The 17,461-nt window shown below is 41.8% G+C and overlaps 1 protein-coding gene across 1 annotated transcript; it reads right to left on the minus strand.

The window, feature by feature from the left end:
• Nucleotides 1–5,918: 5,918 nt before the first annotated feature.
• TMEM202 (transmembrane protein 202) lies at nt 5,919–15,532 on the minus strand (the record flags this gene model as incomplete). The annotated part of the gene is made up of 5 exons (XM_080809666.1): nt 5,919–6,121; nt 6,582–6,713; nt 7,048–7,197; nt 14,977–15,232; nt 15,452–15,532. The coding sequence occupies 5 exons, from the start codon at nt 15,530–15,532 to the stop codon at nt 5,919–5,921; spliced, it is 822 nt and encodes a 273-aa protein (XP_080665792.1).
• Nucleotides 15,533–17,461: the final 1,929 nt, after the last annotated feature.

The raw sequence follows: 17,461 nt of genomic DNA on the forward strand, positions 1-17,461 counted from the left end.
TTGGACTAGATGGACTTCACAGATATATTCAGAGCATTTCATCCTAAAACAGCAGAATACACATTCTTTTCAAGGGCACATGGAATATTCTCCAGGACAGATCACCTATCATGTCATAAAACAGGCCTCAACAAATACAGAAAGATTGAGATCATACCATGCACCTTTTCTGACCACAACACTGTGAAACTAGAAGTCAACCACAAGAAAAGATCTGGAAAGACCACAGATACATGGAGGTTAAACAGCATGCTACTAACAATGAATGGATCAACCAGTAAATCAAAGAAGAAAGTAAAAAACAAAAAACAAACATACAGACAAACAAAACACATGGAAACAGACAAACAAAACACATGGAAACAAATGAAAATGAAATCACAACAGCTCAAAACCTTTGGGATGCAGCCAAAGCAGTCCTGAGACAGAAGTATGTAGCAATACTGGCCTATCTCAAGAAGAAAGAAAAAATCTCAAATACACAAACTAACCTCACAACTAAAGGAGCTAGAAAAAGAACAACAAATGAAGACTAAAGCCAGCACAAGGAAGGACAAATAAAGATTAGAGTAGAAATAAATTATATAGAAACTAAAAGAACAATAGAACAGATCAATAAAACCAGGAGCTAGTTCTTTGGAAAAATCAGTAATATTGATAAACCTCTCTAATCAGACTTATCAGAAAGAAAAGGGACCCAAATAAATAAAATCAGGAAGTGAGAAAGGAGAAATAACAACCAACACAAAAGAAACAGAAGTTTTAAACAATAAGATATGTTTGAGTAATATATATTTAATGTTAGGGGCGCCTGGGTGGCTCAGTGGGTTAAAGCCTCTGCCTTAGGCTCACGTCATGATCCCAGGATCCTGGGATGGAGCCTCGAATCTGGCTCCCTGCTCAGTGGGGAGCCTGCTTCCATCTCTCTCTCTCTGCCTGCCTCTCTGCCTACTTGTGATCTCTGTCAGATAAATAAATAAAATCTTAAAAAATATATTTAATGTTTTATATATCTATATAACATATTATCATTCCTGAAATTATTTATGTATGCTTTTTCTTTTTTCTTCTAATTAAATTGGCTGGTAGTTTGTCTTTTATTTTATTGTTTTCCAAAGAATTAGGTATTAGGTTTTTTGAGCCTAAAAACCTTTTCATATTTTACTGTTTACTTTAAATGTTTTTTCTTCTCCTTTTGGTTTGTCTAGTTATTCTTTTTCAAGTTCATGAGTTGACTGTATAATCATTTATTTTAAACTATTTTTTTAAAGATTTTATTTATTTATTTGACACAGAGAGAGATATCACAAGTAGGCAGAGAGACAGACAGAGAGAGAGGGGAAAGCAGGCTCCCTGCTGAGCAGAGAGCCCAACGTGGGGCTCGATCCCAGGACCCTGAGACCACGACCTGAGCCACCGAGGTGCCCCTTAAACTATTTTTTAATGTTTATTTTGTTTTAAATAAATGCACCTGTGGGCTTTTATGGTAGCAATTCTTTTATTGCTCTCTTAGATATTTTGTCATTTCCATTGTGATTTCCTCTTTACTCATGATTTTTTTAGGGAACATTTTTAGATAAAACACAGAGAATATTTTTTAAAAGTATTATTTTTATTGAATTCTAACTTAATGTCATTGTGGTCAGGAAACACAGACTGATTAATATAGCCTTTTAAAATTGTTGAAACTCGGGGCACCTGGGTGGCTCAGTCAAGTAAGGACCTGCCTTTGGCTCAGGCTCAGGTCATAATCCCAGCGTCCTGGGATAGAGCTCCCAGCAGGGACCCTGTTTCTCCCTTTCCCTCCGCCTGCTGCCCTGCCTACTTGCTCTCTCTCTGTCGAATAAATAAAATCTTAAAAAAAAAAAAAGAAAAAGAAACTTATCTTAAAAATATTGTTGAAACTTTCAGACATATTATTTGGTGAAATATTCTAGATATATCTGAAAATAAAATATTTCTCTCTTTGTTGAGTGTACCATCTAGGGTTTTATTTATTAGATTTTTTATTTTAATAACTACTATATTTTTCATTTCTATGATTCTACTGGGTTCTTTCTCATTTGAAACTGTTCTCTTTTTTTTAAGATTTTATTTATTTATTTCACAGAGATCACACATAGGCAGAGAGGCAGGCAGAGAGAGGGGGAAGCAGGCTCCCCGCTGAGCAGAGAGCCCAATGCAGGGCTTGATCCCAGGACTCCAGGATCATGACCTGAGCCGAAGGTAGAGGCTTTAACCCACTGAGCCACCCAGGCGCCCTGAAACTGTTCTTGTTTTACTTCCATATATTTTTGTTTCATAGTTTGGGGTCTTTTTTTTTTTTGGTAATATATGATTCTGTCATATATTTCTTTATGTATCCTAAGAATACTTAAAGCCTCTACCATACTATACTGCAAATTAATCTGAAATGAATTAATATTTTGATTGTTGATTTTGAATTTTTTTTCTTAACATTTCTTTACATGTTTGGAATTCCTATTTGCAAGCACACAAAATTTTTTGTTGCCTTTTTTCTTTCTTTTTTTCCTCTCCCTTTATGCTCATTCGATTGAATGGTTTTGGGGTTTCCTTACTTTAGCCAAGTGCCCCAGTCCAGAATCAGTTCTCACAATATGGTATTTCAGATTTCCTGTTCTGCTATGTTGTCAGGGAATATCACAGACCTGGTTATGAAACAATGGGTTTTTGGTTAAGCAAGGTTGTATTTGTGTCCTTTTACCTCTTCAAGGATGTGGTTCCAAGTAAGCTATAGCCCCAGTCAGGGCTTGGTGGCTTTCCATAAGGCCCAAGTTTGAGCTAGAATGGTGAACTTACCTCTAGTCCATGTCTTGAGATGTACTTTAACTCTTTTCACTCTACAGGAGCTATCTTTCTGTTCACTTCCACTAGCTTTAGGACTTAGAGCCCATTAAATCCATAGCGTAAGTCAAATCACAGCCTTGTGTTTGGGTCATTTTTCTAGTTTGTGAAAACGCTTGTCTTGTTTTAACCTGGCTATACTTATCAATCTTGTATTTCTCTCCCTCCTTTCTTCTCCCACCTCCTGCCTCCCTCTCCTACCCCCTCTCCCTCTCCCCTCCACTTTATCTATCATGCAATGTGTTTCAAGTAGAGGGAAGATATCAGAAGGGTGATTTACTGAGCTATCTTATTGGAAACTCACCTAAGCTTTTAAAGGAATTCTCTACAAGCAAAGAAAGAGAGAAAGAAGAAAATAGAGCATTCAGCTTCTAAAGGAGCAATGAAAGGTTGTCTCTTTCTTATAAAATAATGATCTTGCAAAGTAGAAAGCTTAGTTATAATTACTACCCATTCTCTCCTAAAAGTCACAGTCTTTATGGTTACTTTCTTCTTCTTCTTCTTCTTCTTCTTCTTCTTCTTCTTCTTCTTCTTCTTCTTCTTCTTCTTCTTCTTCCTCCTCCTCCTCCTCCTCCTCCTCCTCCTCCTCCTCCTCTTCTTCTTCTTTTTATTTTTTAAAGAGAGGTTTCTTCCTTCCTTCCTTCCTTCCTTTCTTTCTTTCTTTCTTTCTTTCTTTCTAAAGAATATTTATTTATTTATTTGAAAGAGGGAATGAGAGAGAGAGCACAAGCAAGGGAAGCAGCAGGCAGAGGGAGAGGGAGAAGCAGGTTTCCCAAGGAGCAGGAGACTGACACGGGGCTTAATCCCAGGACCCCAGGATCATGACCAGAGCTGAAAGCAGTCGCTTAACCAACTGAGCCATCCAGGTGCCCCTATGCTTACTTTCTTATAATCTAGCATCTTCCACTCTCAGACCTACTTTCTTCTTCTCATCCCACGTAAGACTTCCATCTCCTAAAGAGTCATGAACACTTAACTCTCTTGTCAGTTTAGTCCCACAGGTAAAGTATTCAAACTGAATTATAAATTAAACTTGTGACCTTAATGAACTCTTCATCAGTCAATGTGTGGGGTATACTTAGTGTATGAGGGGTGTGGGAGGAAGGGGAGCTGGACTTCGATAGATATATGTTCTTGCAAAGGCTCTGGAATTGCCTGAGGAGCCTCTGAAACGAGGCCCCTTGAAGTAAGGAGGCACCGGTCATTTTGCTATAACTAAGGTCACCTGCTAGGAAGAGGAGCCAACATGGAGAAAGAGTTTTCTAAGACAGGGTCGAAGTGCAGTGTCAGTATATATGTGTGTTTGTATGTGTGTCTCTAAGGGGGGTGCACACATGCATGTGTTGCTAAACTCCTATCCTTAGAAATAAAAGCTAAAATATTAATCTAGGGCGCCTGGGTGGCTCAGTCGGTTAAGTGTCTGCCTTTGGCTCAGGTCATGATCCCAGGGTCCTGGGATTGAGTACCTCATTGGGCTCCCCGCTCAGTGGGGAGCCTGCCCCTCCCCACCATGCTCTCTCTCTCTCTCTCAAATAAATATCTAAATAAAATCTTTTTAAAAAGATTTTATTTATTTATTTGACAGACGGAGATCACAAGTAGGCAGAGAGGCAGGCAGAGAGAGGGGGAAGCAGGCTCCCTACTGAGCAGAGAGCCATATGCGGGGCTCGATCCCAGGACCCTGGGATCATGACCTGAGCCGAAGGCAGCGGCTTTAACCCACAGAGCCACCCAGGCGCCCCTCTAAATAAAATCTTTTAAAAAGATTAATTTAATGGGCTTTCAGTTACCATGTGGAAATGTTTGTGTATTCCTGATCAGGGACCAGGATTATAAAAACTCAAGTAAAATCCTCTTAAAAAACAAACAAACAAAAAAAGAACTACATAATTGCTCCATGTCTGCTATGTTTGTTTTCTACAAAGGTTACCAATAAATCTCTAAATTAAATCAAAAGGATCCAAAAGCTTATCTTTAAGAGCAGCAAGGGGTGAAACCGGGCATTTTAGTCCATTCCGTTGCCAGATTTGGGGAGGAGAAGTATGGAACCTGAACCAGTAGAGTCGTAATAGTAGCTTCTAAAGGAATAAAGGACAAAATGAATGTGAGAGACTTTCTGCATGGAATCTGGTTTGGGTTTGAAAAGGATCTTTAACCATCAAAAGACTTACGTGGTGGCCTGAAATCATCGGCACGCCCCCTCACTTAGTTTTACAGGGTATATAAAACATGGAAAAAAAATCTTTCAACTTGGTTCACATATATACGTAGGCTGAAGAGAGTCAGCATCATCTGGCTCATTAAAACAAAATTGATACCCAAGGAATCGAAAGAGTCACAGGCCTACGAAGAATCTGATGGAGTCTGTGGCTTCCTTCACAGAAAAGTGCATACATAAATTCTGTGTAGAATTTCAGAGAGCTTGTGGGGGGCCTGGTCTCCCACCTAGGGAGAAGCAGTGGGTTCATGTAATAAGACTGTAAGGGTTTCAAATTACCAATCCTCATAGGAAATGGGATCTCACGGATTCCCCAGAACCCACTCCCTACCGCAGCACCCTTCAGCTTCTTTGGATGGTAGGTATTATCTCCACTGGTATTCATTCCATTGTCTGCAATTCAGATTCAACAATATTAACTAAATGTCTTCCACCCTGAGCGTGCTCAAGGCCACACACAAAAAGAAAATTTCAAGTAGAATTAGGTGGCATCTTTCTCCATGAATCATTCTGGTCTGTAAGATCCCTGATGCCCAAAGAGATCTCTGATCTACACACTGTATCCGTTGCTAGTTTCCTTCCTTCATGACCCTAACCACTGCTGTATTCTCTTAGAAATTTTTTCTTAAGTAAACTTCTATTATTCTATTATTCTATATATGTACTATAATACATATTTTAGATCCAGTGCACACAAAACACATTTCAGCAGGTTTAATGCTTTCTCCTTCAGTAACATGGACATGATATTAGGAGAGTTTCCTAGAATCTGCACCATCATTTCCAGTTCAGCCTCTCCTCCGTTTTTCAGACAAGTAGTAGTTGGGTTTTCCTATCACCATGACGGTTCTGATTCTGGGGTTGTTTTCTCTTCCTCAATTGTAGATTCCTTATCAGACCTTAAACTTTCATCTTCATCAGGTACTACTGTAGTCACCGGACCAACCCCCAGCCTTGACTGCTCTTTGGGAACTGCACTGACATTTTGATCAAAGGAAGGAAATCTGAAAGTTATGTGGTTGAGGAAGGAGATGATCCCTAGAGGAGAAGAATTTGAGGTGAGTTTCAAAACAGAGATAGTCTTTTGACTTTTAAAATTCTTACTCATGCTTTCCTCAGTTCTAAAAGCCAACCCTCCTCTCCCTCAGCAGTTTCTTCATCCTCCTGTGCTCTCATTGCAATACGTTATTTCTTACATGGTAAAGACAAAGCTTGAACCTCCTGGATTCAATGATAGTTGATAGTTCCACAACTTTCTGTATAGTCTCAGGCAAGTTGCTTAACCGGGGCATGCCTCTGTTAATGGTAGAACAGGTTGCTAAATCTAGGTTTTCAGACTCCAAAATCCATGCTTTCCTCACCATATCATGCTGCTTCTCCATGTATGAATGTTCCAAATAGGAACAGTCAGTGCTTCTATTTCTCCTAGACTCTACCTCCCTTTCAAGAAGGGACTTCCTTTTCTATCCTTCTTGCATTAGGCAGGGGAATGACTCACCAGAAAACGTGTATAAGAAGTCACTCCACCAATTAATATGATAGGCCCATAGGAAATCAGGCTCCAAGGCATCCTTAGCATGCCAGTGAACCTGTGCCAGAAATAGGACGAGGCAGAGGAGCAGGGAGATGGCTAGGACCAGAAGAAAAGATGTCACAGCGTATCAGTGTCTTTAGCCTGCCTTGACCATCACCCCCAACTCTCCTTCTGCTTCCAGATGCCATATGTATGGCAGAATTTAAATTTAGGGATTGACCAAGATGGGAAAGAGAAAGGGGCTTCTACCTCTCCCCTGGGCTAAGTCAGCTTGAGGTGTGTTTTATACAGTAAAACAGGGCAGGTAACTGGTAAATGTGATACTAAAGAAGAGGAAAGGGACAAGAAAAAGAGGAGGAAAGCCCCACCGGGAAACTTGGTTTGTTTGACAGTTTCACCCTGGTATTACCTTGCCAATCTAGGTCTGTACCTGCAATGAAGCTGAGCATGGAGACCTTCAGATCCAAGTTGGTGGTTAAGCCTCCTCTTCTCGGCAGGCAAGAGCTGATGAGCCAGGCAAGGGCAACGACTATGGAGAAGAGAGAGATGAGGAAGAAAGCCCTGGAAATTTGAAGGTAATCTGCCAAGAAGGAGGAGAAAGGGAAGGCTTGGTTAGTCCAGCAGAGGACCTCTCTTAAGAAAACCAGACAGAGGCTTAGAGAAGTGCATGAGGACTAAGGAGGATGAAACAGAGCTCGCCATGTGGCAACCAAGGCATAAGTAAGGATTTTATTTCCCAGTTTTTCATTGATAATTGTAATTATTTACTGTGAAGGTAAAGCCTTTATTGTAAAACTGAAGACGATATACAAATAGTTCTGGTTGCATTAACCCATTTAACTTAGATGTAAACTAAGTTGTTTGACAGAGAGAGTGATCACAAGTAGTCAGAGAGGAAGGCAGAGAGAGGGGGAAGCAGGCTCCCCGCTGAGCAAAGAGCCTGATGTGGGGCTCGATCCCAGGACCCTGAGATCATGACCTGAGCCAAAGGCAGAGGCTTAACCCACTGAGCCACCCAGGCGCCCCTGTAAACTAGTTTCTAAGAGGTGTGACTCCAACATCATGACACAGATTAAAACATTTTCTTATTCCTAATTCTAATTCTAAAAGTAATACATGTTCAATATAAGCATTGGAAAGGCTAGAAAAGTACCAAGAAGCAGGAAGAAAAACAGCTACAATCCCACTACCAAGGGCAGCTACTGTTAGCATTTTATATTATTTCTTTCCAGTATTTTTCTATCCTCTGTACATAGTGGATATGATACTAAAAATCAAGTGATTTTTTTCCTTAAGATTCTATGGTAAGATTTTCCCCCCAAATTACCTGTTGTAAACATCATTTTTAATTTTATTTAATTTATCATATTAACATGTTTCACTTAATGATTTAATCATTGTTGGACTTGTAGTTTGTTTCTATTTGTTTTTTCTCTTTTAAATATATCTGACTTGCATGTGCCTTGTCAGCCTATGACTACAAAATGAAGTCCTATTTACTTAAACTCCCATACTGTAATGATTTCAAGCTTGAATTTACTGGATTGCAGGAATTTAACATCCTAAAAATATCTTCTATTTGCTTTTTTTTTCCTGAGAGTTCCTCAAGACCCTTCCTCGGGGTTGCTCAGGGAGAGGTCTGCTAAAAAAGTCTTTAGCTCCAAAGCCTTTCATAACACTTCTTCCCTCACCTTCTGGTTCAAGATCTCTGCTCTCTGCAGACCGGATGTTGGTAAGAGAGAAGAAGGGGCATGACAAAAATTACTTTTTGCTACAACTTCCCTAATATGAAACAGATCCTTCCCTTGACTTCCACAGCAATTTTTTAAGATACATGCACCCCAGTGTTTACAGCATTATCTACCAATAGCCAAATTATGGAAACAGCCCATGTCCATTGATTGATGAATGGATAAAGAAGATGTGATCTAGATATATAGATATATACACACATCTATCTATATCTATATTGTGTGTACATATCTATATCTGTGTTTCTACATCCATCTATAGTGGACTATCAGTCAGCCATAAAAAACAATGAAATCTTGCCATCTGCAATGACATGGATGAATCTAGAAAGTATAATGCTAAGTGAAATAAGTCAGAGAAAAGACAAATACCACATGATTTCACTCATATATAGAATGGAAGAAGCAAAACAAATGAGCAAAGAGAAAAAAGAGAGAGGGGGCAAACCAAGAAACAGACTCTTAACTCTAGAACACAAACTGATGGTTACCAGAGGGGAGGTGGTTGGGGGTGGGGGATGGTGAAATAGGTGATGGGGACTAAGGAGGGCATGTGTTGTGATAAGCGCTGGGTGCTGTAGGGAAGTGTTGAATCACCATATTGTATACCTAAAACTAATATAACACTGTATGTTAACTAACTGTAATTTTTAATAAAAGCCTTTAAAAAAAAGAAATAAAGGATAACACACAATTGCAAGTAAATAAAGCTCTTCTGAGATGCTACAGATCCTGCAATCTCTTCACTAACCTTTAGAGGGTGCCTCCTTGTCTAGCTTCTTTCCTGTCTCAAGGTAGCAGGGGCCAGCTCGTCTCTACCACTGAAAATTCTCTAAGCACTTCTATGCCTGAGAATCCTAGTTCAGCTTCCAACTAACCAAGAGAGAAGAAAATATACTAAAACTTATCCCAGTTTAAGATCTGCCTCTTAAGTCTCATTTTCTTCTGCAGAACTCAGCACTTACTAACATCATTGATAATAGTAAAGTCCATGAAAGGAAACCACATGCCTACCCACAGAGGTGAGTTGTTCTGTGACCAAAACAAGTTAGCCACATTAAAACAAGATAACTCGGGGTGACTGGGTGGGTCAGTCAGTTAAGCATCTGCCTTCAGCTCAGGTCATGATCTCAGGGTCCTGCGATTGAGCCCCGCATCAGGGTCCCTGCTTAGGGGAGAGCCTCCTTCTCCCTCCCCTTCTGCCTGCTGCTCTGCCTACTTGTGTTCTCTATCTCTGTCAGATAAATAAATAAAATCTTTAAAAAAAATGATAACCCAAGAGCAACGCATTTCCTGAAACTTGGGTATCTCAGAATTAGCAAGATATGTAGCCAGTCAGAACCACCAGCCTGCTTTTAGCTGCATGAAGCCCAGTGTGATAGGCATCGTTCCTGGTATTTAGCCCACAGTCCCCCAGAGGACCTAGCAGCCCTTGCCTATAGCCCTGGCCCTTTGCCTGTAGTCCCCCAACCATAGCTAATTGGAAAAAGGAAGGAACTCTGACTTATGTTGGACTAATTTGATTCTTACGTTTGGAAATTTGGATTTGAGACTGATTGATGCTACTTTCCTCCTATATAGAACTTTGTTTTCTTGAACCAAAAAGATAGATTGCCAGTGATACAGAGATATCACTTTTGGGGCATTTGCATACTAATAAACAGGAAAAACTGAGCTGTAGTGATAAAGCAAAGTATAAACAAAGATGAGCGTCAAAGCATCTCTAAAGAGACTGAGTGGTTGGCTTGATTTTTCTTTGTCTGAGATCCCAGTCTCTTCTGGAATCTCCTAAGGTACAACAAACTTCCTGCCCTTGGGAATCTATGAGATTCTTCTGAATCTTCATAAATAGGTTCACTCTTTAGCTTATGCTAGTTCAAGTGAAATACAACATAAAAGTGTACTGAGATACCCAGTCCAAGTCCTGTCTAAGATATGTTACAGTCTAGTCTTTCTTCCACCAATGTGGGGAAGACTTGTCTTCATGTTCTTACAATCTTCTCTTAGATCCTCATCTCCTGAAACTACATAAACAAGATCACTCACACCTCCAAAGGAACAACTGAAGATTTACATCATAGAATAGTCTCACCTCCCAAGGAAACAAGTCAACTAGTTATAATCATACAAAACTAATTATCTGACCAATCTAAACACTTGGCTCCATAATATAAAATGGCTGCATTTGTTTAACTTCATAGTTTTTTTTTTCTTATTCACTGAGCAAAATAAAAGAAACATCCTAAAGCTGAGTTTGAACCTCCATCTCCTTTAAGACCAAAAGCCATCAGCTTTATTTTTAAAAGATTTTATTTATTTATTTGACAGACAGAGATCACAAGTAGGCAGAGAGGCAGGCAGAGAGAAAGGAGAAAGCAGGCTCCCCACGGAGCAGAGAGCCCGATGTGGGGCCCGATCCCAGGACCCCAGGACCATGAACCGAGCTGAAGGCAGAGGCCTCAACCCACTGAGCCATGCAGGCGCCCCCATCAGCTTTTAAACATCAGTTTTTACAGCAGCTTACTTGTCAAAGTTTCAAAGATCTTAGGACCTAAGTTATAAAAGGCCCTACTTTTCGGTAAGAAGCTTTGGTCCAGTGAAAGAGAAGTGTCCTAGATATAAGAAACACCCACCTAGGTCATCTGTATCCAAACATTTCTAAAGATTTCCTTAGTCCTATTCTTGGATGTGGGCTTGGGTTGCAAGAAAAGCAAAGCAAACATCCCAGTTTACTGAAGGCAATGAAGCTAACGCCTTGGGAAGAGAGGGGATGTCGATTTCAATCTGGAGAGGAAGAAATCCGAATGTTTGAAAAGCTTGCTAAGATCCTCGGAGGGTCCTCAGGGTCATCCCAGTCAGTGATTCTGTACTTCAGAGCACCATCAGGTAGGACATAAAAGCTACTGGAAGGAATACGACCCTACCAGAAAGCAGTAATGATTCTCAGTGAACTGAGAACACTCACCATTTGGCGGTTTGTAACTGGTGGGCAGGATCTCCTACTGTTATGAAAGTAAAACTTTGTCCTGCAGGCTCTGGAAGGTGAGAGGGGCAGGGCTATACATCACCTTGCTCTTGCTCTCACAAATAAGCTTAGTTAACACTAGATGCTCTTTTCCTTTACAGGTGTTGACACTCTGAAGAAATCAGGGGAGGAAGCCAAGATGACATGAGAAAGAAGCAGCATAGGAGAGAAGCCAGCCATAGGAAATGCTAAGCACCTGGTACTCCGCTGTACCAAAGAGATTTGGGGGTGGGATTCCTCTCACTGCATCCCAAGTCCTTCAGCAAAAATCAAAGCCAGGATAGGGAGGTAGTGCTCTGAAAGGATCAGGCTCCTTTTAACATGAGGGAGCTAGACTGAGTGGAGGTGGGGTGTGGATATGGATAAAGAAGGTGCTGCTGAGGGATTGACCCACTTATTTAGCCAAATATAACCTCCACACTGTTGATATCACACCTTCATTCCAACCACACAAAGGCGAGACAAAACCTCCACAGACTCAAGGAAAAGAAGGTGGTTTGGGAATGGAAAAAGTCGTGGATGGGGACCAGCACCCTGGAGAGGAGGCTGTGAAACTGGCTGAGGATTCAGGTTCCCTGGTAACCCCACTGGAGTGCCAGAATCAAGCATCCCCACCCAGCTTGCCTGTGTCTCACGTGCAGTGGTTCCCAGAGCCTGGCTCTGGAGGCCCCAGTGTTCTGACTAAAAGACCTACCCTGCTTCCCTACAGTCCTCCAGATGGTTCAAGTTACCCTCTGCGCCAAAACATTCCTTTACACTACGGTCTGTTCTCACCTGTGCTATAGGAGAGTTAAGAGAAGGGTCTGTTCCACACTTGAGACTTAGGAATAAAAGTGAAGAATGGTGTCTACTACTCCCCACTCCTTCCCCATTCCATTAGCAACAACTACAGCAGAGAAGCCATCAGTCATCTAGAACCAGGTCAAGGCAGAGCCAGAGCCACAGTGGCCTAATGGGAGTCCAGGACACAAGACCATGAGCACACATACTCTTGAGAACACCTGAGAGAGTCCCCATGAAACTCTTTTTTTTTTAAAGATTTTATCTATTTATTTGACAGACAGAGATCACAAGTAGGCAGAGAGGCAGGCAGAGAGAGAGAGAGGGAAGCAGGCTCCCTGCTGAGCAGAAAGCCCAATGCGGGGCTCGATCCCAGGAGCCTGGGATCATGACCCGAGCTGAAGGCAGAGGCTTTAACCCACTGAGCCACCCAGGAGCCCCCCCCGCCATGAAACTCTTAGAAATGACAGGTTTACCATGGAAAAGGGGGCTAAATTCTCAGTCAGTAGGTAAAAAATTCAAAGTTCTTGAATTTGGATAATAATGTTTGGGGCAATGATAATATATTGTCACAGGTTGATGAGACCTGGACATACTCATTACATTTGGGGACTTTATTATGAGTTCTGTATTGCAGACTACTTACTGATCTTAGAATTGGTACTAGTGAACATTGGAAATAGGGTAGATACTTGACTTATAATTGTGTACTTAAAGGAATCAGTTGACCTTCTCTAAATCATTAACAGTTGGCATCAGGTGAATTCCAGGCTGCAAGAAATAAACTATTTGCTACTGTGACAAATTCCAAGATTTTTAAAAAAGATTTTATTTATTTGACAGGGAGAGAGAGAGAGAGAGAGAGAGAGAGAACAAGCACATGCAGGGGGAGTGGCAGGTAGGGGAGCAGCAGGCTCCCTGCTGAGCAAGGAGCCTGATGTGGGGCTCAATCCCAGGACCCTGGCATCGTGACCTGAGCCAAAGGGCAGTTGCTTAACTGGCTGAGCCACCCAGGTGCCCCAAAATTCCAAGATTCTGACTCATTAAACATTAAAATAATAATCTCAGGTCCTGAATTTTAGCCTGGGCACAATATGATTGCAGTTCAATTTTTATGCCTCTATCTTCTACTCCTTTTATGCCTGTATCTTACACTCGTGAATTCCTAGATTTTCTCTAGAAATGGAATTTGTGAGTGTAAATCTCTGGATACACATAATCATATTGCTTTGGTTATACCCACTTATGGTCCCCAGTGTATGAGAGTGTCTAACATTGTGCATCATTTAAAAATCTCTGCTAATGTCATGTTTGAAAAATCCTATCTCATTGTTCATTTGATTTGCCTTTCTTTAATGATCGATTAAGGTTAGATGATTTTTCCTATTAGACATTTTTAGTTTCTGTTCTGTGAACTGTTTATTAAGAATTTATTTATGGGGGTATTCACCTTTTTATTAATAATACGTTTTTTAAAATATCAATGCCATTTAGCCTTTTATCTTTCATATTTGTTGCAAATATTTTCCCTAGTTTTTCTTTGAAGCTGAAGAATGCAATTGAATTATCTGCCTGCCTTTTATTTTAGTTTCATCTCAAGATCTTGCTCCTTAGCTCCACACGGCGTAGATGCTCTAGCTCAGGGTGGAGCCTAGGTGCAACCCCCAACCCCACCTCCAGCATCTGGGGCCCCTGCTTGTCTGATAAGGAGACATAAATGCTTCTTTCGTGCATGTTTTCTTTCACAATACCTGTTTCTCTGTGTAAATGTATTTTTTGAGGATGATGGGGAAATTGTTTATGGTAGTTATGTCTTTCCTCTAAGTTTTGGTTCTGATTTAAAAAACTTATAGGGGCACTTAGGTGGCTTAGTTGTTAAGCATCTGCCTTCAGCTCATGTCATGATCCCAGGGTCCTGGATTCGAGCCCCACATCGGGCTCCCTGCTCAGTGGGAAGTCTGCTTCTCCCTCTCTCACTCTCCCTGCCTGTGTTCCATCTCTCTCTGTCAAATAAATAAATAAAATAAAATTTAAAACCTCATGCATATAGTATCTTCTGGCCCTATAAACTTACTTTTAAATGTTTTGTATTGCATTGTTAGATTTACCTAAATTCATGTAAAATTTGACGTTAATAATTTATTCTAAATAGCTGGCATTTGTTATACCACATATCTGACATGCATTTGTATTCCCTTCTACTGTTAGCAGAAGAACAAATTGACCTTAGAAGTTAAATCTGGGGTGCCTGGGTGGCTCAGTCGGTGAAGAATCTGCCTTTGCCTCAGGTCATTGATTTCAGGGTTCTAGGATTGTGTCCCGCATGGGGCTCCATGCTCAGTGGTGAGTCTGCTTCTCCTTCTCCCCCTACTTGTGCTCTCTCTCTCACTCTCTCTCAAATAAATAAATAAAATCTTAAAGAAAAATTTTTAAAAAGTTAAATCTGATGGAGGCTGAGACACTTCACTTTGTTTCCCAATTCTGATCAATTACTTGTATTTCTACAACCACATTAGAATACTCACCACATTGCTTCGCAGTGACAGCTTATAAAGGCCCAGAGTTCTTCCCAGAGAGTAAAGAGAGTATCAGCTACTAAGCGGGGAGAGGAAGCAACCAGGAGTCAGAGGGAGAAAGGGTACACTGAGAACACCTAGGAAAAGCATGGCTACATTCACAATTTGCCTGAGACCTGTCTTGGACTCAAAGAGGTGAGGGTAAAGAGATCTTGAAGGAAGAGAGACAAAGAGCCAACGTGGCTGAAAGCTCTGGGAACTGTGGGGCCTGGTTCGGTGGCACTCACAGGGTGGTTTGGGTGTGCGGCTCCAGCACAGTTCATGGCTGCATGAGATCCAGAGTCCTGCGTAGAGCTCAAAGCCATTCTTGATCACCAGGAATTGCACCCAGCTCAGTGGGGTTGTGCAGATCAACATTAGGAGACCAAAACCACACAGGCTGCCACAGAACATTCGGATGTAGATGTGTGTCTGATCCACATGCTGCTGCCGCCTCTGGGGTGGCATCGTGACATTCAGATGTTTGCTGACGGGGAGGGTAGGCTACAAGGATGAGGGAAATATTGCCTACCGAAAAGATCACCCTTGATCCCCAGGGTCTCCTACTCAGCTCTCCCTTAAGCATCCCCATGTGGGTTTGATCTGTGGGTGTCTCTCCCTACCCAGGGTGATCTTTTCTCTATCTTTAGGACACTCCATCTAGGCCCGCCTTTAAGAAAGTCCTCTTCCTCCCATCTGACCTACAATTAGGTAGCTCCTCACCCTTTGGTATTTCCGGTTCCCCTGAATTTTGGGAGCCTTAGGATTATGGAAGGTCAAGACTAAATGTTGCCTCTTCTCCATCTTGGCAGCCAGCTTGCTTTCTAACTGCCACGGAATTTGTCTCCGCACCTCCCACACGTGCCGGCAGATTCCAGGTCTGTTTCGTATTCTGGGTCTGATTGGATCAGGAACAAATCATCCCATGTTAATCAGGTGCCTGTGTATATGATGGTCCCTACCCTCCCTTTTCTGACCCCTTTTAGCTCCTTCATTAAATAAATCCATAAATATTCTGTTGGCAGTTACTGTGTGTCAGGCTTTGTGTTAGGACCTGAACTAGAAAGATGAATCAGGCACAGCTTCCTAACAGCAAATAACGATGTTAACTCGGATGTCTTCAGGACTCAATAGCATGTGGTTAGAATTCAAGATTACTGGTAGCCACTCTTACCCCTCTGCTAAGTGGAAGGCCACAGGTGTGTCTCTGTAGGTTCAGGAGCCAGTGGATCAGTCACGGTTGGGCATGAAGCATCCAGCCTTTTCTTCCTTTCTTGCTTGAGTTCCCGTTCTTCAATGCCGTCTACTCATGAAGCCACTGAAGGGCGTTACACCCCTGCCTTCTGCTGCCAGTGCTGACAGGGCCCACTGTGAAAATGCCAGTCTCCCCAGCGCAGGGGGCTACCCGCCAGCGTGCTGAAAGCTACCATTCACAATCCGGCTGCAGGGTTGGGCTCTGTGAAAGCAAGGAGAATGGCCTTTCCCTGCTTCCAGAGGAGCTCAAAGTCTTCTTTTCAAACAACTCTCTCAGCGTTGGTCCTAACTCCTCCTCCCACAAGGGCTCGAAATTAGTCCAAGATGCTGAACAGACGCCATCCTGTTCCCCATCCTGGACATTTATTCAAATAAATGCCCAGCTGCATTGCCAGCTCTTGTTTTCCGTGAACAGATAAATTCTGAGTCCTAAATTTGGGCTGAATCAGAATGCCCCATCACACTTTTCTCCTAGCATGCCTTCTCGCCCGCCCCAACCTGTCGAAACCTATACTTTATGTCAGCTGTGGGGGACAACTGGCACTTAGCTTGCTTATGTCCATGCTTTAGCATGAAGTCCTCTTTCTCCAAAAGTGTCATTTGACTCTCTGATTCCCGGTACTTAACCCAATGCCTGGAAAGAATAGTATTTAATGTTAAAGGAATGAATGAGCAATATATATATATATATATATATATATATATATATATATATATATAAATACTTTATTTATTTATTTGAGAGAGGGAGATCACAAGCAGGGGAAAAGGGTAGAAGGAGAAGCAGGCTCCCCCTACTTGAGCAGGGAGAGCCTGATGTGGGACTCGATCCCAGGACTCTGGGATCATGACCTGAGCTGAAGGCAGATGCTTGACCGACTGAGCACCCCACCATATATTTTTATATAAAAGATAGAGGTTGGTACACAGGACAGCATGGTTAACATTGTCAGAGGAAAATTAGGGAGGGTTTACTGGAAGAGGTATTAGCTAGATTTCAAAGGAATTTTCCAGGTAATTGAGGTGACGGTGGCGGGACATTTGAGGCGAGGAGAATAGTACGTCTCAAGGCAGGAAGCCATGGACAGCATGAGGTTCTTGGGGCACTAGAAGCAGTGGTTCTACTACGTACAAACTCCAAGGGGAGAGTTGAGGGTTGCAGATAGAGGCCAGAGCTAGATCATAAAAAGTCCTATTACATTGTGATGTTTCAATTAACGTAATATGCTAGCACTACTGGCTTGATTATAGGAAAGACTTGTCCATCTGCAGCAAACTGGCTTGCATGGCATGACTATGAGATGCACGCGCATGCCTAGGGAGCTAGACATAGGCATCGAATATGCAGGCCTGCATTTCAGTCCCCATTCTAGCACTTACTTAGTTCCAACGCTCACTGGCTAGGTCCCTTGGGGCAATTTCCTTAACCTCACTGAACATCAGTTTCTTCTTCTCTAAAACTGGGTTAATAATCATTCC

Source organism: Martes martes (assembly GCF_963455335.1).
Source record: "Martes martes genome assembly, chromosome: 7".
NCBI lineage: Eukaryota > Metazoa > Chordata > Mammalia > Carnivora > Mustelidae > Martes > Martes martes.